Source organism: Archocentrus centrarchus, chromosome 4 (assembly GCF_007364275.1).
Source record: "Archocentrus centrarchus isolate MPI-CPG fArcCen1 chromosome 4, fArcCen1, whole genome shotgun sequence".
NCBI classification, from domain to species: Eukaryota; Metazoa; Chordata; class Actinopteri; order Cichliformes; family Cichlidae; genus Archocentrus; species Archocentrus centrarchus.
In genome coordinates, this window is record NC_044349.1 from 36,313,026 (window position 1) to 36,338,060 (window position 25,035).

Below are 25,035 nucleotides of genomic sequence, written 5' to 3' on the forward strand. Positions count from 1 at the left end.
TTCAAATTATTCTGCAAAGAAGAGAGAAAGTCTGCAAAGACTCACTGCCAGTTATCACAAACGCCTGACTGCAGGTCTTACTGCCCAGTGTGGCACAACCAGTTATTAGGATTAGGGGCGGTTACTTTTAATAAAAGTAGTCATCATTTAAAAAGCACTGTAGATGAGATTGATCAGCTGGATGTGTAGGAGGGAGTCAGCTGATGTCCTGAGATGGTTTCAAGACTCCAAACAGCTAACTGCAGGAATGAGAGGGTCTGTGTGGATGTTTCAGCCACTCTGCCTGCTCCAAGCATTGGTGGCAGTTTGAGCTCTGCTCTGCCTGCTGTAGTTAGTCATCCTCCCCTTAGTTTGAGGACCTTCAGGAGGCATGTTTTAACAGCAGGAACAGAAACTTTTTCCAGCTTCACTCAGTAAACGTGGAGCCTCGTTATCACGTCACTGAGAGAAAACCTGAGCTGGACATGCAGCTGTTCTCAGAAGGTTTGACTCTCAGGTTAATAATTAGCAGCCGGCTGTGATATGAGGAGTTACTGATGCAGCTCTGGGTTCTCTTTCTCTCTGCAGCTCTGCCAAGAGGATAAAGTGCATGGAGGAGGACGTGGACAGTCCAGGAGAGGAGTCTTACTACCCGAGTCAGGGTCGATCTCCAGGCAGCGGCAGCCAGGCCAGCAGCTGGCACGATGTGGAGCCAGGTACATAACCACACCCCCAACCAAACCCCACCCACCCACCCACCTCCTCTAATAACAGCCCCACCATCTTATAACCCCACCCCAACACCGGCCCTAACACCCCGCGCACCTCCAATGTGGAGACTCTCGTCATCACACATCCCAGAGCTAACCTGCCGCTCCGACGCAGCCGAACGGAGCGATGCTTTCATGGTACAGTGTGCAGGTGGTGCTTTCAGCAGGAGGAGTGTGTGTGTGTGTGTGTGTGTGTGTGTGTGTGTGTGTGTGTGTGGTGTGTGTGTGTGTGTGTGTGTGTGTGTGAGAGATGTAACATGAGAGAGTGTGAGCTCTGGACTTCCTGCTGTGTCATAAAGAGGACGTCACAGGTTTGCTGATGTGCAGCATCAGATCCAATCAGGAAGTCTGTCACATAAACAGGAAGTTCCCACCAAAATGTGATTCCAAACTGCAGACAGACGCTCAGTGTGAGCAGGTTTGTGTCTCTAAAGTGTTAAAAAAAACCTGCTCAGTGAGCTGCACGAATCAGAGAAAACGGAGCAAGAATTAAATTAGCTGCAACTTAGCAAACTGACAGCTCAGAGGACGCTTTTTTCTTTTTATATAAAATAATTTGAATATTTTTTCCATCACATTGTTTTTTCTAACAATTGGGTAGGTTGTTTAGTTACATGTTTTTTATTTATATTTTAGAGAATTTTTATATATATATTTTAAAAAATTTTAAATTTCACCCATTAAATGTTGTGTAAATAACAAATATTTAGATATAAATAATAGTCATGTGCAGCATATGCAAATATCAGCAGAATAAAATTTATTTTTAATATAAAGTCATACGATGGAAGCGTTTAGGTTGATCGTGATATTTTTCTTTGTTTTTCTGTTATATATTTTTATTATATTTTAAATATATTTTATTTAATATTTCAGTGAATTATGTTTTTATATATATTATTTGTTGAAAACATTTTTGCCATCAGTTTGTTTTTTAAACAGTTCAGTAATTTATTTAGTTATGTGCTTTTGTTTGACATTTTAACTCAATCTATATTCTATATTAAATTTTGACATAATATTTCATATATTTTTTAATGTTCTTTAAGACTAAAATATAATTCTGTTATTTAATGTCGTAAAATATTTAGATAGAAAATAATATTCTGGTATTTAAAATATGTGAATGTCACTAGAATAAAATTCTATAAATATTATTATATTATTATAATATAATTAAAATTATGATGGTATTTGATTTTGGTAAGAAGAACAGTACTGTGAATGATAGGCCTTGTGGATCCCCAGAACCCCCCGAGTCCCCGGTTCGAGTCCCGGCTGAGCGAGCATCTGCTGCATGGCACGTCTGCGCTCTGTGCTGTTTCCTGTCACTCTCTCTTTCTGTGTAACGAAGGAATAAAAGATATCAGGAGAAAAAAATAGATTTATTAAAATAAATTCATATTACTGAAGTGTTTAGGTTGATTAGGTTGATTATTTGTATTATACTTTATTTAATCAGTTTAATTTATTTTATCAGTACAATGAAACAGATTTTTAAAGCTACTTTGATAACAAAAACATTCAGTCTTAAATCTGTTGGATTATAAATTACTTGCTCTACATATGAAAGGAAACATAATACATTTTATATTTATGTTTGTATTAGAAAAATTTGAAAATTGCTTTTATTTTCAGTTGTTTATTAAAGTCGGTTAATTGCATTTACATTGTTCCAATATTAGTGCATTTTTTTTTTATCTATGATATTTTTAGATTAATTTACATTTGCAAACTTAGATTTTTTTGTAGTTTTAGTGTGAAAACGATGTTTTCACACTCACAGACACTCACAGTATTACTATATTTCTGAGTTCCTTCCTCTCTCTTCCTCTTCCTGTCTCCTCTTCCTCTCTCGGCCGGTGTATTCATGCTTCTTTTCCTTTTCGTTTCTTTCTTCCTTTCCTCCGTCTTGCGTCGGAAAGCTGGATATAAGCTGCGTGGCTCTCTAGCTAGCTCGTTCATCTCCCGACAAGGTAAAGACGTCAACACGCCTTCTCACTTCCTGTCTACATGTCTGTGAATCCGCCTCCTCTTCCTCCTCCTCCTTTTTGTCTGAGTTTCAGTCTCGTGCTCCCCTTCACCTCCCCACCGCACTCCACCCAACCCTAACTCCACCCAGCTGGTAGCATGCTGATGATGTCACTGTGGCTCTTTGTTTATTGGTCGATGTTTGTGGAGAAGAAAACCTGCTGGATGGACAGCAGGACAGTGCATGATACTCTGTTTGTGTGTGTGTGTGTGTGTGTGTGTGTGTGTGTGTGTGTGTGTGTGTGTGTGTGTGTGTGTGTGTGTGTGTGAGAGCGAGAGAGAGAGAGAGACGTTTAACTGTGATAAATTACCAAAAATAACCCAAACTGTAGCTCCGCCTTCTTGGAGAGTCTGTTAGTCCAATGAAGCCACAGCAGCCATATTATTGGTCTCATAATTGCATTAAAAATGCTCCAAAAGGCTCCAAAAGCACAAACATGGTCCAGAGGTCTCCACACAGGGACTCCAGTTAGCTGAGGTGAAGCCAAGCAGACAGCTAGCAGCTACAGCCGCCTGTGTCACCATCCACCTGCTAGTCAAAGAGGCCACGCCCCTAATAATGCAAACTTTATATTGGCTCTAGAGACCAAAGCAGTTTCTGTATCAGGCTGTAAACATGTTTATTTCAATTCAATTAAATGTTATTTATTTAGAATAGAATAGAATAGAATAGAATAGAAAGCTTTTATTGTCATCAAACACAGAGTATGATGAAAACATAGCAGCTGCCACAGTTCAGTGCTTTTCCTTACAAAACTTAAACAAGAAAATAAGAAAAATACTATAAAATATATAAAAGATAGCCCCAAATCACAACAACAGTCACTTTGAGGCGCTTTGTATTGTGGGTAAAGACCCTAAAATATTACAGAGAAAACCCAGCAGTGAAAATGAGCAGCACTTGATGACAGTGGGAAGGAAAAACTCCCTTTAACAGGAAGAAACCTCCAGCAGAACCAGGCTTAGGGAGGGGGGGTCATCTGCTGAGGGGGGGGGGGAGACAGGACAAAAGACACGCAAATTGAATTGAATAGAATTGAATTGAACAGCTGTATTTCATTATTTTTATTTATAAAAATTTTTTAATCAACATAAAATAATATGCCAGCTTTAATGTTTGTGTATAAATGTATAATGTAAATGTAATATAAATGTTTTGCATTTATATTATTTTGGTGTTGCTCTTTCCTTTTGTACATTTTTACAGTAATTATTATTTCCTGTTTTAAAAATTTGAAACAATTCTTCACACACTTTTGGTCGAACTATTAATGGAAACAAACTAAACGATGGATGGATGGATGGATGGATGGATGGATGGATGTGTAAACAGTGAGGAAGGAGACACCTCTGAACAGACTGTGCCTCAGTTCCACCTGACAAAACCTCTTCAACTCTTCATCACTCTCACACACAAACACTCCCCATGTTGTCCTCCTCCTCCTCCTGCTGCACCTCTGTCGGTCACTACAAGCCCCGCCCCCTCCAGGTAGACCTCCGAGTTTGTGTTGTCCCCTCCGGTCCTCACAGCTCATCTCTGAGTTCTGAAAAAAATGTGTCTTTACTTGCTGATAATCAGCCATTCAGACACTTCATATCAGTAAAAGTACCTGAGAGTAAAAATACATTAAACCTAAAAGTCCTTCATGGAGGGAACGGAACACACATTTGTGTGTGTGTGTGTGTGTTCCAGGACTCATAAATTATTCAGATAACTTTTTATTTAATTGATTTTTTTATGTATTTATATGATTTATGTCCTAAATTGGTTTGATAGCAGTTTTTTACTGGCAGACCGAACAAACGGAATATTTTCCCGTGGCTTTCAGAGCTTTGTGAAGGGTGTATCTCGTTTTTTATGACCTACGATTGATTATTGAAGAAAATCTCAGTCATATGTATTGATAATGGAAGTCACTGTTGATGCAGCCTGCAGATCTGTGATGAAATAATTCAGCCTGAGTGACGGTTGCTCTGTTAATTATGTGTCACACTGAAAAATTAACTAAAACGTTTCAGATGTATAATTCAGTAAAATGAGTAAAATGATCTGATTCTTAAATGCAGAGAAACATTTTACACTTTTATAAAAGGCTGTAGCTAAGAATTATATTCATTTAATATGAGTATATCTAACTGCAGATTTTATTCTTCATAAACTCGTTCTTTTGTGAACATTCAAAAATTTTTGAAATGCAATAATGTGCAAAAGTCTTGAGCCAACCCTCAGTTATTCATAAATGAATTTCTTTAGCTGAATCTACAAAAAATGCCAAAGATCACAGTTTGAGAGCATAAAACAAGGTGGGAGCTCCAACAGGGTGATTCCCAAAGAGCTGTTAGCTGAAAACTTGGCATAGCTCAGCATGGTGTGCCTGAAAGTCATGTCCAAAAGAAACAGGAACAAATCCAGCAAAGACCTGACAAAGACCTAAGAGATGGATTTGGACCTTCAGCTGATCCATGTCCTGTTCACTGAAGCCTCATCAGAAATGGTCTCAGTGGAAGGGCGGCTGTCAGGAAGCCATTATTAAGGAAGGGAAGCAGGGAGGAAAGGCTGAGGTCTGCCACATTACACCAGAACTGCACTGAACATCAGCAGCAGCAGGTCTGCTGGAGGGACAGATCCACATTTGACATTTTTGGTTCAAATCATTTCCAATGTGTATGGAGGAGGTCAGGAGAGGTCCAACGGTGAGTGTCTGCAGCCATCTGTGAAACCAAGGAGATGCCATGGATTGGCTCTGTCGCAGGCAAAGTAGGACCCAAATGCAGGACTCAGAGTTAACTTGAACTCAGCTTTATTCCCAGGATCTTAACAGGGAACATGCACTAAATATGCACAGGGCTGGACAGGAGCCAGAGTTACGCTAACGAAGAAACCACAGCGTGAGACCAGGACACAACCGAGAACAGAGCAAGGTACAGACAATATATACACACAAGGAAGATGAGCCACACCAGGGAGCACGGCTGAAACAAATCACTGAAGATGAGACAAGGGAAGTAAAAGTAAATGCAAAACACGAGAGACTATCAAAATAAGACAGGAAGTAACTGGCACTGAGACCAGGACTAAGATGGGTGAACTTGACACATAGACTGACTAACACAGGAGACACAAAGGACCAAACACTGAGACGAGCCCGGGACTGAATGGAAATACAAAACAGCCTAACATCAAAGGCAGGCGGGGAACTAAGGGCACAAAGAACAGGAGACATAACCGAAAGGTGAGAGAAGAGAACTAAAGCGGGGAAACCAGACAATCATGAGGACAGGACACAGAGAGACAAGGGAGGCAGGAACACACCGGGACATATAACAGAAACAGAAACCATGAACAGAACCAAGGAATACAAACACAAAGACACAAACCAGGAATTGCAATACAAAGATATTCAAAGCTGTGGGTCGTAGACCCAGGGACCATGACAGAAGAGCTTTGAATGTCCTTCAAGAAGCCTGGAGAACTTTTCCTGAAGTCTGCTTAAAGAAATGACAGAGAGCTGCCTCAGGCTGAGCTGAGGTCACACCAAACACTCACTTTAGAACAGTTTTTGCCCCCATGCTGCGTTCACATGTATATTTATATGTTTTAATAAATCGCTGCAGCTGTTTTCCATTTTCAGAGCAAAGTATAAAGAACTGAGGGCTGGCTCGAGACTTCAGCGCAGGGCTGTGTCGTCACAGTAAACCCAACAAAACGCCTTCAGTCCAGCCTGCTGACTTTTTCCACATGAAATTTTAGAGTAAAATCATCACGTCTGTGAGTCTGACTCATTACTAACAGCAGCCAGGTTAATTTTCTTCCAGCTGATAAAGTTTGAATTGTCATGAGAGCATCGTTTGAGCTCCCAGAAAGTATGTTCGTCACTAAATGTACTGAGCTGTACCAGGTCAGAGTTTCTCAAAGTTCCTCACCTGTCAGATAACCAACAGATTATTGATATTCGATTAAAAATGCGGTGGCGCGGCTCGTGCGACATACAAAGAAAATAGAAATAAATGATTGGCTGTAGATCACCGCAGCGCTCAGTAGAAAGGGTTCTTAAATTATAAAAGATATAACATTTTATTTTTAATTCGTATCAAATATTCAAATGTAACTTGTTGCTTTTGTTTGATTTCCAGTGTTTTTGTTTATATTACTTTTTATTGTTACATGTTTTTAATGTCAGGCTTTTGTTTCAAGGTTTTTTATTTATATTCTTAAAGTTTAATTTTATTTGTTTTGCTTTTAATTTTTTTACTCATGCAATTTTTTTGTGCTCCTTTTAATTCTGTTTTTTAAAAACTGAAAATCTTCAGGCTCTTCATCTTAAACACTAAACTCTGAAGTATGACACCTCCAGTCTGTGACTCAGTCTCTAAGCCCCACCCCTTGTTGTCCAAGCTCCGCCCAAACCACTACCTTCTTCCTCCCCCCCTCTTCCCACCTCCTGCCCCCATTGGAGGTGCATAAAAGTGTTTAAAGAAACAAACCTCAGGCTGCCATGATCCGCTCCTCATCCTCATCATCATCATGGTTCTTGGCAGGGATGCCGTCGCCCGCCGGCGCTCTAAAGAGGTCAGAGAAGTCTGGTTTCTGCGGTGCCGCGCCTTCGCCGAGCGGCGCCTCCTCCACCTCCTCCTCTTCTTCTTCCTCCTCTTCCCCCCGAACGGCTTTCACACACCATCACCGGCCTGTCATTACCGGGCCTCGAGGTGAGGTCATCCCCAGAAACCTCCCTCACCCACCTCCCCCTCACGCACACACTCACCTTCCTCACCCCTCCCTCCCCCGTCAGTCTCTGTGGGTTTTGTCAGGAGGAGGCACCTGTAGACACACACCTCTAGGCTGTAGGCAGGGCTCTGTATGTCTGTGTGTGTGTGTGTGTGTGTGTGTGTGTGTGTGTGTGTGTGTGTGTGTGTGTGTGTGTGTTATGAGAGCATCCTCCCCACCTCACACCTGTCCTTATGCCCCACCCACCACTAACCTGTCATCCCTCTTTCTCCTGCATCTTTTTCATCCTCTGGCTGAAATAATCCAGCACAGAAATACACTTCCTGCCTGTGTGTGTATGTGTGTGTGTGCGTGTGTGTGCACTTGTACTTTATTTTGAAAGCCAGTCTGATGTCCTCAGAAGTGTTTTTCCATAATGATAATCTACAGATTATCCCCATTCGCCACTTTAACATCTAATCTAATGTAATCTGACGAGCAGAATCATTTGCAGCTGGAATATTCCTTCACATATCTGTGGTTGAAAGGCCTTCATCAGTGAACTGTGTTTCATGTAGGAGAGCCAATAAAGACCAATCGAGCCGTTAGAGCGGTCACATTACATGCAGGGAAACTTTCCACCTTAAATGTTGGCAGGAGCCTTCAGAACAGTTATTTTCTTCTTGTCCGTATATGAACCTTAAAGATGAGAAGGAAGCACAACGTTCACAGATGCTGTAGAAATGCTTCCGTCTTTCTCCCTGAGCTCTGTGTTTCATCTCATAGCGACTGACTTCCACCTGTAACCGGACGTGTCTGATTGCAGCTGTTTTTTTAATTCTCTCGAAGCCCTCTGCATTAAACGCATGCTGCCTCAGTGCAGACGCAAATCCACACACAGGAAGTAAAAACTGCAAAATAAAGCTGAGATCCATCAAAAGGCAAACCAAGAGGAAAGACAGTCTGACAAAGACAGGAAGTTATATACACACTTAGGGGTGACACTAAAGAGGGAGGGGCAGAGGAACTAAAATCACAGCAAGAAAACCAAACTTCAAAGTAAAACAGGAAGTCACCGAAAGACAAACCGCTAATCCTAAACATGAAGACAGAGAGTGACGGAGTGCATCTGCAAATTTCAGCTGCTGCAGTCGTGCTTTTTAGCCCCCTCCATCCACCCCAGCCCCCTCCTGTAAGCGCAGAGATGAAGAGCTTCACTCATTCTTAAAAATCTGAATATTTATTGTTCACTGATTCATTCTTCCTGGCAGTGCAGGCTTCAGTGAGCAGTCGGTAGTTTGCGGGAGTTGTCGGTTTGAGTCGCTGTCATCCTGCTGCTGTTTGTTCCTGAACGAGTTCCAGCAGCTGTGGGAGGAAAATCCTGCTCGTGTTGAAGCCGATTAGAGGATTGGAAGTGAGTTGGGGGCTGATGGGAGCAGCTGAACTCCTGCAGGGCTTAAAGGTGGAGCTGACTTCCTGTTCCTGTGAAATGAACGATACTTTTTCATTAACCGCGAGTCGGCGATCTGAAGCTTCTCCAGGAGGTTCCACAGGATCATTTTGTGTTTAGTGGCCTGAAGATCAGTTTGTCCACCTTCTCTTCAAAGTCTTTCCTCAACAGCTAGCTTTTAGCTGCCACCTCCTCCCTGCACCTCTCCTTCCAATGATGAGTTACCTTTTCATCTCCTTTATTCCCCCCTCTACATTCTCCATCTTCATCTCCTTTAAACTCCTTCCACCCACAGTGAAATTGAAGGAGCTCTGCTGTTTTAATTCCTCACCTTCTTCTTATCGTTTATCAATCCACCTCCTGATGGAAAATATCTTCTTCAAGGAAAAGTTGGCAGGGGAGAGTCTGAGGGAGGAGGAGGAGGGTGTGTGAGGCAGTGGAGCGAGGCAATTTGCAAAGTGGAACTAATCCCAGCTCTTTCTTCTGTGTTCGACATGCCGGCCGTCGGTACCACACACACACTGCTGCTGCGGCGCTGCTCCAGGAAAATCCTCCGCTTTGCTGTCTCGCCCGAAGATAGACGAGAAGATCGATATCAGAGAACTTCACAGATTTAGCTGATGACAGAGAAATGAGTCTGCTTTCATGTTACAGCTGGGATGAAAACTCAGATCTGTAGAGGGCGCCAGCGGGGGGGTGTCTTTAAGTAACAGCGTCTGAAAGCTTTTTTTTGATGGCACGATCACACACACACACACACAGATGTGGATTTATGCTGTGATTGGTCAGCTGCGTGGACCTGTGACAGCAGCTCACTCTCAGCTCACTTTTTTTCAACAGTTTTTTATATAACTGTTGACGTTTTCACAAGACTGAAAAGAGTTCCAGTCACTGCAGTTTACTGCAGAATGACTCCACCCAGCTAAACCCATGGAAGCCATTCTGATGTCTGAATAATGTTGAGATTTGGTTAAAAAGTGAAAAAAAACATTAAAAAGTTAGTTCTAAGTCTTGATCATTGAGTCAGGAATAAAGACTGATTGTTTAGATATTAAAAAAAAAGTATTTTGGAGAGGTGGATGGCGGGCAAAGTAAGAACCCATTAGAGTTTGATGCATGTGCAGTAGCTCTGCAACCCAAAACTATTCAGATATTTGTTTGTTATATAGAATCATTTCCATTTTATTTCTATCACACCAGCTGATGCTTTATATGAAAGCAAAGACCTACAATATTAGAATGATCAGATGACCCCCTATGAGCAGCACTTGGTGACTGTAGGGAGGAAGAACTCCCTTTTAACAGGAAGAAACCACCAACAGAACCAGGCTCAGGGAGGAGCAGCCAGGACTGGGAAAAAAAACACAGAAACACAAAAGTTGGCATGCAGCAACACACAGGAGGTGAGAACATGGGTGTGAAGAAGAAACAGTGCATCATGGGAAGCCCCCAGCAGCCTAGGCCTATTGCAGCATAACTAAGGGAGGGTTCAGGGTCACCTGATCCAGCCCTAACTATAAGCTTGATCATAAAGGAAAGTTTTAAGCCTAATCTTAAAAATAGAGAGGGTGTCTGTCTCCTGAATCCAAGCTGGGAGCTGGTTCCACAGAAGAGGGGCCTGAAAGCTGAAGGCTCTGCCTCCCATTCTACTCTTAAGTATCCTAGGAACCACAAGTAAGCCAGCAGTCTGAGAGTGAAGTGCTCTGTTGGGGTGATATGGGACTATGAGGTCTCTGAGATAAGATGGGGCCTGATTATTCAAGACCTTGTATGTGAGGAGAAGTATTTTAAATTCTATTCTAGATTTAACAGGGAGCCAATGAAGAGAAGCCAATATGGGAGAAATCTGAACGGTTTTATTTTTGAAAGTTGTTGGTTTGTGGTTGAAAATCCACTGATATTGTAGCTTGTTTATTATTAGTCATTTTATTTTGTTGATCAGTGAGTCCATCAAGATAAGATATCTTTATTGTCATTGCACAATATAATGAAATTTTGTTGGAGCCAAATAAATGAAGTTGGCACAACCCTTAAAAAAATCCCTGAAAGAGGATGTGCAGCAAAACAAAAGCAAACAAAAACTGCACACAAATACACACAGGTGGTTGTGCATGCCTGCACACTGAGTGAGATCATTTCTATTAATGCACACACACTCTGTCCCTGTGTGTGTGTGTGAGTGTGTGTGTGTGTGTGTGTGTGTGTGCGTGTGTGCGTGTGCGCGCGTGTGTGTGTGTGTGGTTACAAGAGAAAGAGAGGGCAGAGAAAGCCATCCATCCAATGATTACTGTAAATACACTGCTACAGAGCGCACACACACACACAGGCGGTCAGTGTGTATTGTCAGAGTGATAAATCACAGCAGACTTTAAGTGAATTAGTGCAGCAGCTTTAACTCTCCATCCTCCGCTCCCTCTCTCTCTCTGTCATTTCTAATGTCTCTCTATCTCCCTCTCTCCCCACTCAGTATCTTCTCTGCACTTTCCTCAGAGCTCCATACATCACAGGCCTTAACGAGGCCTCATCCACTAACGAGCAATCTGAGAGTATTAGACCAATTAGGGCCTTAATTAGACTGAAGGAGAGGAGGAAGAGGAAGAGGAGGAGCAACATAAATGGTGTAGCCTCACCTCCACACACTTGTGGTGATTGACAGTTGGTGTGTCCTGTTATTGGTTCATCTGCTCTGCTGTGTGTGTGTCCATCATCATGTATTTGCATGTTAAGTCCGCCCCCTTAATAAACTTAATAAACTCCTCCCTTCCCACCCTGACTTTGTCTCTACCTTCCTCCACCAACTCTCCTCCCCTTTAATCATTGTCTCTTCCTCTCTCCCTCCTCCCCCCCTCAGCGAGCCCCCACGCTCCCCCCTCCAGCCTCCACTTCTCCTCCTCCCCCATCCTGCAGCAGCCTGGCTCCTACTTCTCCCACCCAGCCATCAGGTATCACCCGCAGGAGACACTCAAGGAGTTCGTCCAGTTGGTCTGTCCTGACTCCGCCCAGCAGGCCGGACAGGTGGGCTTCCTCAACGTAAGCACACACACACATGCACACACACACACACTCACATAAACACATCTGAGCTGGGTTTTCCAGCCTCTGCAAAGGTGGGATTGGGATCTGTTTCCAAAAAGTGCTGCATTGTGTGTGTGTGTGTTTCGTGTGTGTGTGTGTGTGTGTGTGTGTTTCGTGTGTGTGTGTGTGTGTGTGTGTGTGTGGCCTTTGTACTGCAGCGAGATAGTTGATATATCTACGTCTAGACACTGAATCAATACACCTTCCACCACACTACCACACACACAGAGATACACACACACACAGTATCTGCTTTCCGTTTTTCCTCCGTATCGGCCCAACTAAACTACAAGACGACCCTGATTGGAAGCCTGAGCCCCCTTCAACATCTTCTTCGAGAATGCACTCAGGCACTCGTTCTTTCCACCCGTGTCGACTGGATTGAACGGTTGATTTTTTTTAAAAGTATTATTAAAAATCGATAAAATCACCTAGTATTTGCACTGAAATTCGTTGGAAAATGTAAATGTGGTTTCATCATGAGACTCACCTGGATTAGAAAAGGAAAAGACAGCAGTCCGTGTCCTGTTTGGACAGTTTGACACTAGAACAGGGGGTCACTGTGACCCACTGGAATTTTAAATAGCGTGTAACTGTTGAAATAAAACCCTATCATCACATATTTCATGTTTTTGTTCATTCATCATAGAGTGAATTTTAGGGTGTGTGGGGGAAAAGAAAAACATTATGACCCCTTATACACAGAAGCACCAAGGGCATCATTTTGACCCCATTAAACAGCAGTCGTGGCATGAATGGTTGCCTAGCAACACATATTGTTTATATACATACAATTTGATATGAAGGCTGCTGTAACGTGAGACAGAGCTAGCTAGCTGTGACTTAGAGATAAATATAAGGGGGCTGTAGTTAGCCAGGTCATAGCAGGGAAGCATGTGGAGTTGCTAGCTGTGCAGAGCAGCAGGGGACCCGAAGCTGAACTGAGCAGAGAGTCCAGAGTGTGGAGAAGCAAACTGAGTGAAATCTGGAGCAGACACCAAATTGTGTTTGAGGCCCGAGGAGGTGGTTGAGTCCCGGTGTTTTTCTGACTTGACTTTTTTCCCTCCTGGGTCCTCGCTCTTTGTTGTGGTCAGGTTTTTTTGGAGGCAAGCATATATGTCCACTTCCTCATACATTCCCTCACATCCATTCTGATAGTTCCTGCAGTCTCCCTCCCAGGAATTTTCTGCCATCTGTGACTATATTGAGGTGATGTTTATTGTTCTCGCACTGATTTGTTCAAAAATGCGGTGAAAAAGTAGTGGGAAATGCTCAGGAGGAACTGGAGGTACTGAATAGACCAATCACAATAGTCATGGGCTACGCTGACACAGCATGCAGTTACATTTGAAGGGAGGTGCACATCAGGTTACAGTGTAGGTCAGAGATCCTCAAATCCAGGCCTCGGGGTCCGGTGTCCTGCAGGTTTTAGATGTGTCTCTGCTTCAGCACACCTCGAGGCCTGGATTTGAGGATCCCTGGTGTAGGTTATGGTGTAGATTACGGTTTAAGTTACACTGTAGGATAAGGTGTAGGTTATCATTTAAGTCACAGTGTTGGTTACAGTTTACGTTATATGTTGGTAACTGTGTAAATTACTGTGTTTGTTATGGTGTAGATTATGGTTTAAGTTACAGTGTAGGTTATGGTGTAGGGTTTCAGAAGGGTCTGTGGTTACAATGTACCTACAGCGTAGATTTAATCGTATGTGAGGCGGAGCAGTGTGGATGGTGGATGGGCGACATGCAGATCTGGACGGTATGATAATCTTTCACTGTTTGTTTGAGTGTAACTAATACCATTTATCCAAAATTAATATAATGTTCTTCTTCTATAATAAATTATTCTGATTCAAATATATATTTTTAGCTTCATGAACTGCAATGAAATAAAAGCATTTGTGAAACAAATAAAACCCTAAAATGTCATGTTAAATACTTTTTTGTCACATCTTATTTATAATTAGAAAAATTAGATGAACATTTGGAACCTAAATTCTTCAAGAAATGACTTCTTTTCCATTATTACTGTTTTCCATGGGGTCAAAATGAAGAGCTGGTCGTCCATCAGCAGGTGATGTGTGACAGTTGTGTGCTGCTGTGGATAGTTCTGTTATATAGTCGGCTCCCAGTAAACATTTCCACATTGAGAACTGTCACCTGACCATCCTTTCTCTGAAAAATTGATCCAAAATGAAGTTGTGTTGATCTGAGTGACGTAACTGGACGTCCTTCTTGAACATCACCTGGGTGTCTTTCTTTATGAGCAGTGGAAGAACACATCATCGATTGTGAGGGAGGCTCAAACTCAAATGAGACTGTGAATTATGCCACAAAAGTTTCTATACTTTCAGAAAGTCCTGCCCCAAAATCTGGGACGGTCTGTCACCAGGAACTTCATCCAGACGCTGGCTCCTCCTCTGGCTTAGTGGTTAGTTGTCCAGGTGTAAACAAACTCAGGTATGCACACAGAGACGTGTATAAATGCAGAGTGGGTGCTGCTGGAAGAGCTCAGAGCAGAGACAGGAGGCAGCAGAGGTTCTGTGGTGTTACGCCTTTAGATTAGCTGGATAAAATGCGAACAGCAGCAGAATTCTTTAAGACCAGCCAGGAAACTGCTGACACACACACACACACACACACACACACACACACACACACACACACACACACACACACACACACACACACACACACAGAGAGCTGTGTCACCGACCTGTTGATGTTTCTCTACTGTGTACATATTCTAACTGTCCCCCCCCACCCCCACTCCCAGCCTAATGGTAGCTCCCAGGGAAAGGTCCACAACCCTTTCCTGCCGACACCCATGCTGCCTCCCCCGCCACCTCCCCCGATGGCCCGTCCCGTCCCACTGCCTGTCGACGCCAAGCCGCCCTCCACCTCCTCCACCGAGGGCGGAGGAAACTCACCCACGTCACCCAGTGAGTGCGCACACACACACACACACACACACACACACACACACACACACACACACACACACACACAGCAGATTTAAATACCATCATGCATCACTTCTGCGTGTTTAAACTCGATTTCCCTGCAGGCTGTCACGCCTCCACACAAAAAGAACAACACATCACATTTTAATTATTAATCTGATATTTACTTCACATATAATCTGTGAGAAGTGATTTGTGATTGGATTATTTCTGACTGCAGGGTTCAGTGATGCTTCCTGTTATTTGGCAAAAACAGACGCAGTCGCTGCCAAAGTATTTAATCCTGCTAATACTCATCAACAACACGTGCAGAGACAGAAAAGTGTGTTTTTATTTATTACTTGTGTTTTTGGTAGTCCTGTTTGTCATCTCTCTGACCTACTTCTTCTAAATAACAGAAGATTTTCAAAACTTTATTAACAATGGTGTGAATTAGAAAATAGTAACTTTAAAATCAGTTTCCCTCAGCTGTGCGCTTAGCTAGGCTGATCACATCCTGAACATTTCTGTTGGACTCAACTGGAGTCCAGGTTTAATGAGATAATTGCATTTAGAGGTATATCAGACCTCCATCAGGTCACCACATGCTAATAATGGGATCTGTGTGTTTGCTGTGCAGCCTACTCCACCCCCACCACGTCTCCAGCTCAGCGGTTTGTCAGCGTCGGACCTCGAGACCCCGGCTTTAACATCCCTCAGCAACCACAGGTAACCACAACGAATGCAGCTGTAGCATCCAGCTGGATCAGGCTGTAAACATGTTTGTTTCTGCTGTAAAGATGGACATTTTAATATGGGAGTCTATGGGGAGGGACTCACTTCTGGAGCCTCTGCTGGACTGCGGAGGAAGTGCAGCTTCTGACTTCAGAGTTTGACCCTTCACACATCACATTATTGCTGCTGGTCAGCGTGAAACCAGAGGAAGGAATAAAATGTCATAAATTCAGCGGGGAAAGTGTAAAAACACATGATTGATTTTACCAGACACACGTCAGCCAATCAGAGAACAGGATTTGTGTGTTTATAAACAAAGACATTAACTGGGAAAGAAGCAGCGCTTCATTTTAGGTGATGCAGGCCAGGTGGTCAGTGAACGCAGCATCCATATTTAATACTGTGTGTGTGTGTGTGTGGGGGCGGGGGGGGGGGGGGGGGGGGGGGTCAGGGTCTGTTTGCCAGCTGATTTATGAAGAGAGTAACGATTGGGCAGCCTTGACTTAACTCATCCTCCACACACACACACACACACACACACACACACACACACACACACACACACACAGTGAGGTGGGAGTCCTCTGTTGACAATCCAGACATGCTTGATTGCTTTTGGTGTGCATGCGTGTGTGTGTGTGTGTGTGTGTGTGTGTGTGTGTGTGTGTGTGTGTGTGTGTGTGTGTGTGTGTGTGGTGGCCCACAGTGAACAAGGCTGTCGATTTATTGACTCTGTCACACACCAGCGCACACGCACACACACACACACACACACACACACACAAACACACACTGCCGTGAAGACATGAGCCAGGTGTTTGTCACCGCTCCCAGAAACAGACTCGTGTTATTTATTCTTTCTCCGTCTCTCGGGATGATGTCGCGGCCCTCGACTGATGAGCAGCTTCTCCTTCAAACGTTTCCTTTTTGGGAATAAATGTAACCGTCAATTATCAACAAAATATACACGGGACAGGTTTTGTCGGAAAATAAAGGAATTTTTGCATCTTCTAACAGCCAGCGTGTATTTTTTGTTTCATTTCTGAAATTTCAGCATGTTTGGAAAATGAGCTACAGATAAATGTTTTTTGTGAGTCATTTTACAGAGACGGGATCAAAAATTCTGACTTTTTTAGGAAGTGAGGACTTTTTTGCAACCTGACAACAACACTACAGTTTGGAAAGTGGGGAAATCTGGAGTTTTGTGTTTTTAAAGCCAGCTTATATTTTTTAAACTTATTTAAACCTGTGTTATATGAAGCCTATTTAAAAAACTATGACAATAGACTTGGTAATGTGATGAAGATTTCAGACTTAAAGCTTTAACATCAGATTTAGGCTTCACTGAAGCTCCTCACACACCTATGTAAACACACACACATATACGGGAACAAAATGTCACCATGTGGGGTGATGGCGAGAGCCCCTCCCTCCTCTCACTGCCATGGTGACTGGCTGCGCAGTCGGGCCATGTGTCATTGACCGCTGTGTGACAGGCAGCATTAGGACTCAAAAAGAAACTCAAAAATACTCACAGGGGAAAAATAAGCTGCATACAGACAGGGCTGGACTGCAGCCAGTAACACAAACTAAGAAACTATAGAAGCGCACAACTGGAGATCACACGGCAAGAGGGGAGGACACGACAAAGAACAGAGGACGACTCAGATAGTATACACGAGAGGTAACGAGGGGAGGGGAAGCAGGTGAGGACACTACTGGGACTGCAGACGAGACAAGAGAAGAAGAAATAAATACAAGACATGAGAGACAAGAGACTATCAAAATAAAGCAGGAAGTAACTAAACCGGAGACCAGGACTAAGACATGTGAACTTGATACAGAGACTGAAGATAAACAGTACGGAGAACAGCGTGTGTGTATATGTGTGTGTTTTTTTTTTTTTGGGGGGGGGGTAATGTGTAGTTTTGGGGGAGTGGGGGGCAGATGGTGTTGTCTTTGTGTGAGAGTGGGCATCGTGCCCACACTGGTCAGAGTGGGGGTTGCTGTGGGTGACAGTGGCGGTTGCCCACGGTGACAAAAATAACTATCCTTCCAGTCTTCTACTCTATCACTACTACACACACACACACACACACACACACACACACACACACATACACACACACATACAGCATTGTGAGGAGGTGTTAGGTTAAACTGCGACCTGATTGGCTAGGGTTCACACCACATGACCTCAAATGAGTCCACAGTTTGATTTCTGACCAGCTGGATCTTTAGTGTGCGAATCCCCTCTATATACAAACAGACACACACACACACACACACACACACACACACACACACACACCATCAGGCAGAAAAATGACCTGTAGCCGGACAGCGAGTCAGAAAGAAACTGTTTATTTGGGGCTGCCAATCAGAAGAAAGTTGACTTGAGGGGCTGCACCCAGTGGAAGATAGAGAAGGATTATTTTGAGACTCATGCAAAGCTGCTGTAGTAAAGTCCAAGAAAAATAAGATGGAGCTAGAAATGAGCTGAACAGGTCCTGTTTAAGGTTTACGATAAGTCGGTGCTGTGCTGTGAGACGTCTGGAGCTTGACGCCATCAAAATAAGAGCGAGCTACAAAAACTTAAACACAGGAGACTTTCGTGAATATTATTTTTGACTTTGTGCCGGCCAACAAGTAGGCTTCAAAATGTATAATTTTAGCTACTTTTGAGCGTGTCTTCTGTCTGTAATCCAGACAACCTCAGTGACGCAGACATCAGGACTCTGCTACTTTTTTTATTCCATCTATTGTCCAATCGCTCCCCCTCTATCACTGCTTCTGTGTCTCGTCCTGAGTCAGCACTTCTCCAAGACACACACACTCGGTGTGTGAGTCATGGTGTGGGCGTGGTGTTTGTACTGCATATGCGTGTGTGTGTGTGTGTGTGTGTGTGTGTGTCTCTGTGTGTGTGAGAGAGAGAGCTTCACCTTGCAAATAGGACACAGAGAAGGAGGATGACTACACACACAAAGGGGAAAGCACCCTCACTGCAACATCTGCTCCTCAGATGAAACTCTACACACAGACACACACACACACACACACACGTATTGATCAGGTCATAGCTGACTGTTGTATCATGGTGTGTGTGTGTAAATGTTTTAGTCACCATGTTTTCAGAAATCACTCATTCGTTTAAAGTTTTTACGCTTTCAAAAGACACGAGAGACTTTTTTTTTTACCACAACTTTAATGAAACGGTCATTATATCAAAGCTTTATCGCCACATCGGACATTTGTCTGTTAAATGCTGCTGGTGTAAGACAGCAAAAAGTGTAAAGAAGAAAATAACCTTAATGAGCCTTTTGCCTTTAAACTGCCCTGATCTCTGAACTGAGCCCGGAGCTCCTCGTGTAGCTCTGCACAGGTTTCCAGAGTACCTCTTAATGCTTCTCTGCTTGGTCCACCGTGTAGAGAAGCAGATCTCTGGTTTGATAGCTGGTTTTGAATTATATACGTGAATTAGCTCATATCAAAGCACACCTCCCTCTGCAGCGTTCATCAAGCAGCAGACTCAGAGTGAGTGCCGCTGTAATGTTTTCTCTCTGAGTGATTGTGGCACAGCCATTATACTTATCAATATGTTATATATACACCTCTAGTTTTGCACTGGTTTCAGACTGGTTATAGGTATTGCTTTGGACTGGTTTTAGAGCGTCTTGCAGACCATTTCAGTGTCTCCTATGTCAGTTATTGTCTTCAGAAGTGGACAGCACATCGAGATTGTTGACAATATAAAGAACACTGAAAAACAGCAGCAGATTAGCCCTTTAAAGTCATCTCCCGTCTCTCGTTCTCTCTCTCTCTCTCTGTGTGATGAGTATCTACAGTCTGAATCACAGCTGTCAGCATCAGCCCACTGTGTGGTAACATTACTCCACACATACACACACACATACTCTGTCTGGCCTGTGAGAGTTTCATCTTCTGAGTCTTCTCAGGACAGAGGGAGGAGCTGCAGTGCAGCGAGCAAGTGAGAGGGCGAGAGACACCGACAGACACAAGAAGAGAGAGAGCGAGGTAGAAAAGTCCCAGCGTCAGCAAGTTGTATTGATTAAAAACTAACCTTCCAGTCTTCTCCTCTATCACTACTGCACACACACACACACACACACACACACACACACACACACACAGCAATAGAATTACAACGAGTCAGGAGCAACTGAGGTCTGAGTGCAGAGAAACCCTGCAACACACACACACACACACACACACACACACACACACACACACACACACACACACACACACACACACACACATACACTTAAAGAGAGAAAAGGAATGATTTTCCCAGTGTGTTTTATTTAACTTTCACTTTAAATTCAAAATTCAAAAACACATTTTCTTAAAATTTTGCTTTTTTTTTTTTTTAGCAGTGTGTGTATATGCTTTTACTTCAAATCAGTACCTTTGCGTGTGTGTGTGTGGGTGTGTGTGACTGCTTGTGTGTGTGAGTGCCTGTGTGTGAAGGAGTGCAGAGTGGGACGGGGAGGAGAAAGTGATTGAGAGAGGATGAATGTAAAGAAAGAGGAAGAGGGTGGAGAAGGATAAAAGAGGCGGGGTAGTGGGATGGGGATGCGGGGGTGATGCGGTTGCCTTGGCGATGGTAGTCACGTCCTGGGCCGTCTGGTTGTCCTTAGCAACCAGACATGATGTAACGCAGAGATGAACTTGAACTGGACGGGCCAGTGAGGAAGAGGAGGGAGAGATTCATGAACGATGCACCTTTGGCGATCGATACGAGCCTATCAGGGATGGATTACACACACACACACACACACAAAGAGTTTTCTGCTCCTGGGGTCATAAACTCATACCCAGAGAGAAGAAACAGCCTCCTGTGTTTGCAGTCTGAGAGCCTGTGACGGTCTGAGCTGAGCCCGTTGTGGGTCAGATGAAATCAAGCCCCACTGGCATCCCCTAGAGGCAGCAGTGTTCATTACAGCCACAGGATTAAAGAGTTCTACACAAAACATCCTGAAGATTTATTTAATCTTTAGTCTGAACAGCAGAGGAGTTAAATATGTGGAGTTCAGCTTATTTAGAGGTTTGAATCAGGACAGGAACAGTCCTTTCACATTGTTATGTCCTGAGCAGCTGTGCACGGGCCTCCATGACTTCTTCATTTTGAGCCACTGTCAGTCATTACTACGTAGACTCTCAGTAGTTCTGCATGATGCACGCTTCAAAATAATCTTTATCTTATGCTAGGACTTGGTGCAGCTCCTGAGTTCATGAACACGCTGTTTTAGCTCCTTGTAAATGGAAGGTTGAACATGTTTATATGGTCATCTCAGACCACAAAATCCTTCTGCGGTCGGAGATGACATATAAGCATATCCCCTCTCGATGACATCACACAGACCCGACAGAAGAAAAAACTGTGATAAACTGAGTGTTTAGAGCAGTCTGCAGCCTGAGCTTTTGGTTCACAGCAATTACTGTACATACACTGACCTCATTATTATTCCATGTTTAGTATGAACATCCACCTCTGGAACAGGAGATATATGATATATGGAAATAATGAAAAGAACAACAGGCCACTTTTTACTAAATAGAAAAAGTAAGTTAAAGCAAAAGAAAAAAGTCATAAATGGGACACCCACCATGGTCTGTGACTGGTTACCCCCCCCCCCCCCCCCCACCCTTCAGCCTCCAAAACTGTGACTTTTCTACATGTTTAAAAGAAGCCTTTTTTTTCTCTTTGCAACTGTACATTTGAGAGAACTAAAGAAAAAGCATTATATTTACCCTTTACATATTTGCTTGGCTCATGATTGACTTTCTAATATGTGGGGGGCAGCGACCAGGGGGCGTCAGCATATGTTCCTGTTGCCTGTCTTTAAAAACACTGCCACACAAAAGCATTTGTAGCGAAATGTCACTTGATGCTTGAACTTTGAAGTGTTTCAGTCTCACATGTCTGCAGGTCTTGTTGCTGTCAGAGTGAAGATCAGAGCGCTCAAACGCTCGTCTTTCGAGGACACGCCTTTTCATGCCTTGTGTTGAAGTGATGTAACAGGAGATATTGCATGACAATCTCGCTTATTCCACTCCAAAGAAGTCATTCGTGTTTCCTCAAAGACATCTTTGAGTTATTGTGAACTCAGAGCACACATAAATGTGGTTTGGAGCTGCAAACCAATTCAGCCTATGATTATACTTTAACAGCATGACTCCTTGAAATGTTTCCAGTACAAACTTAAGCACGATTTGCAGACCCTTATAGAAATGTTGCAGATTTTCTATAGCAGTAGGAGCTGAATACAATACAGCAGTGTATCATCCGCATAGAAAAGTGTGTAAAATTTAGTCACAGTGTTGTCATTAGTATTAGCCACTAATAACTGTGATGAGTAGGCCCAGAGGCTGTTATAATACTATGAGAAGCTTTTGATAATCTTTGAAATCTTTGTCTCTTTATGAAAAAAACTTGGTTCTCAGATTTACTGTAGCTTTTGATGAACGAGTACCTGCATTTCAGATCTTCTGGTATGTGGCCCTAAAGCAGCCCAGATGTTAACATCTGCTTCTGTCTCTCCACAGTGGTACCTGGGATAAGGACTCCAGAGGCCCCTCCACCCTCCACCCATCTGTACGACAGATCGCTGCAGACTCCTCCTCAACTTTTGTCCTTTGATGCCAGCTGTGACAGAAAGCCCCGTCTAACCCTGTCCCTACTCCTTCCCCATTTACGCCTGACTCCGCCCCCACCAGCGCCATACACAGGCTCAGCAGCATCAGCATGGCTACAGCGGATCAAACACACCCTGACCCTGGTGTTTAACACCAACCTCTTAACTGTATGTCATAGACATCCCTGTAGACATATGGCTCATACATCAGTGTCCATATATAGTGCCAGAGCCCCCCCCCCCAAAAAAAATCCAGACCAGGTTGATAAATTAGCGGGGGGAACTGAGCCTTCAATCTTTGGGAAAGACTGAATCACAGAGCTTCCCCTGTGGATTAATGACATGTATACTCTCCCATCATCCTTTGCATCCAGTGGACTTCCAGTCGTACAAAATCCTTCCCACACCCACCACCCGTCCCCCCCATCCGGATCCCGATGGTTTGGGGATTTGTGTAGTTGGGATGTGGCACAGTTGGAGGGAGGGGGCACCACCACCGCCACCACCTGAGCCTTCAAGCACTTCCTGGGATGGACTCCACACCCACTTGATCCCGCCCCTCGGTTGCTGGCAGGTCACAGAGTGGGGAGTTGGAATGCTCTTTGAATGGACATGGACCTGAGTGGATTTGGAGGTGGTGCGGGCGCAAACAGATGCCCCACCTGTTTCACAGTAATAACTTGAACTCCATGTGGAGGGGTGGGGGCTGTTACTGAGCGATCGGGTGGATCGGGTGGATTGGGGGGGGGGGGGGTCCACAATCATGGGGAAGCTGGGGTTTGTTGATATGAAGTGTTGCAACCAGATGCTGGTGGATCCAAGCTTGTTTCTCTGGGAGGCTTTTTTTGGCTTCATGGCTCATTGATTTTTCTCTTAGCCACCATTTCAGCCGGTCCCCTCCTCTTCCTCCTCCGTCATCCACCCTTCGGGGTGAAGCTACAGCATGCGAAGGGTGGGCCAAAAACTCTGGTGTCCGAATCGAAGCAGGCAGGCAGGAGAGAGAAGAGTGACTAAAACTTTACCAGTGAAATATTGATCATGAGGAAAGTGCAATTTTGTTGGCTAGCTGTTGGATAGTTAAATATCTTTGTAAGATAGCAAGTTGAAAACAGTTGATGAAAAGTATATATAAATATATATTTTTCTTCCTAGTCCACTCGCACCTCTGGGACTCTAAAATACTGGGGTAAAAAAGACAACCACACAGCGGTGAAGTCGAAACCACAGTCGGGTGAGAAATAAGGGGAGCTGTATTCACTTTTATTGTTTCTTCTTTGTTGTTTGTTCATCGTGTAAAGCTGTTAGCATGGTAGAACAAGAATCCCTTTAACAAATATCATTTTAAACAATCAGTTTTTTTAAAGCAGCTGAAGTCTGCTCTTCATTTTGTTTGAGGAGAAAAAACGCTAAGCGGTTAACTTATTTTAATGAGCACATCGTTTTACTTTTGCAATTTGAATCTTTTATGAGGCAAAATCAGGAGAAAACGTAGCGAGCGAGTTTAAGCTGAAAAATAATCGTTTTCTCTGGTTTCTTTTGGCGAGATAATCTTTAACGGGTGGCGCCCAGTAAGGGGCTGCCCTGCGATTGGCTGGGTCTCCTAGAGGTCCCGTCCAGTCAAAAGCACTTATTCCTGCAGTTGGCCAATAGGCCATGAGTATGTAATCAGGGGGTGTGGTTTAGCGATAAAGAGGTAGAGCAGAGGGTAACTCTCTGGAAGCTCTCGTCCACAAAGCCGTGCGCTTCACATGCAACTCACCATTTTATTGATCTTCAGTTTTGTTTTTCCTTTCCTATACTATATATATAAATATATATACACGCGCACACACACACACACACACACACACACTCTTATGACCATCCAGCGTTGAACAAAAGTGAATTTAAGTGAAAAAGTTATTTAAAAAAAGAACAAAAAAATCTGCATGTTCTAGTGTTAGTGACAGATTTTTCCATAGATGATGTAGTTAGTGAGAAAAGACACTATATTGTAAACCCAACATCAGGCACTTGCCAGCAGCCGTCTTAGTTTTCTCTCGCTGTCCTTCACAACCAGCTCTCTTCGCTTCTCGTCATCTCTCCATCCTTTTTATTTCTCCTTCCTTCCTTCCTTCCTTCCTTTTCCTGCAACAACAGATCAGTTCTGCTTTTCAGTTCCGAGACGTTCTTTCATCCGTTTGATCTCAAATTGCACGAAAACTCTTGTTCCTCATCGATGTGCCTTGAGCTTCGGTCCAGTCCTGAGGGGTTGCACAAGATCTGACGTGGAGATTCATGATTGGTCCTTTCTTTTCTTTTGTTTTCTTACTTTTCCTCCACTTCTGAGATGTTGTAGAAGGCGTTACAGCTGCGGAGGAACGGTGTGAATTACTCGCTGGTAAACTCTCAGTATTACGAGGTCTCAGGCCTGCACGGCTCTCTGCCCCGCCCTCCACCACCTGCAGAGCTGAGCAGAGTCCTCACAGGTGAAATCTACACCACCAACCATCAGCTTCACATGCTAACAGCTAGCAACACGCTGAAATTTGGTGAAATGAGTACCCAATCTGAGGTCATGTGATGTGATGATGTATGGTATAAACAACAGGAAGTGAACAATCCAGTTTGAGCTGGAGCATGTTAGCCTAGCAGCCAAAAGTTCGTCTCAAGGACAACTCGAGTTTAAAGATCAGTGTTTCTGCTTTAGC

The 25,035-nt window shown here is 43.6% G+C and overlaps 1 protein-coding gene across 3 annotated transcripts in view; it reads left to right on the plus strand.

Annotated features, from left to right (window-relative positions):
* Positions 1-23,064, plus strand: part of nfia (nuclear factor I/A) — a 181,255-nt gene extending 158,191 nt beyond the window's left edge. For 2 of the 3 annotated variants that reach the window (XM_030726875.1, XM_030726876.1), the window contains exons 6-10: positions 568-695; positions 11,787-11,965; positions 14,786-14,951; positions 15,592-15,680; positions 22,257-23,064. In XM_030726875.1, the coding sequence (XP_030582735.1) occupies positions 568-695; positions 11,787-11,965; positions 14,786-14,951; positions 15,592-15,680; positions 22,257-22,271 (577 nt within the window). In that variant the 3' untranslated portion in view covers positions 22,272-23,064. Of the gene's footprint in view, positions 1-567; positions 696-2,674; positions 2,726-7,319; positions 7,488-11,786; positions 11,966-14,785; positions 14,952-15,591; positions 15,681-22,256 lie in introns of all 3 variants that reach the window. The other variant, XM_030726874.1, reaches the window with a different exon arrangement.
* The last annotated feature ends 1,971 nt before the right edge of the window (positions 23,065-25,035 follow it).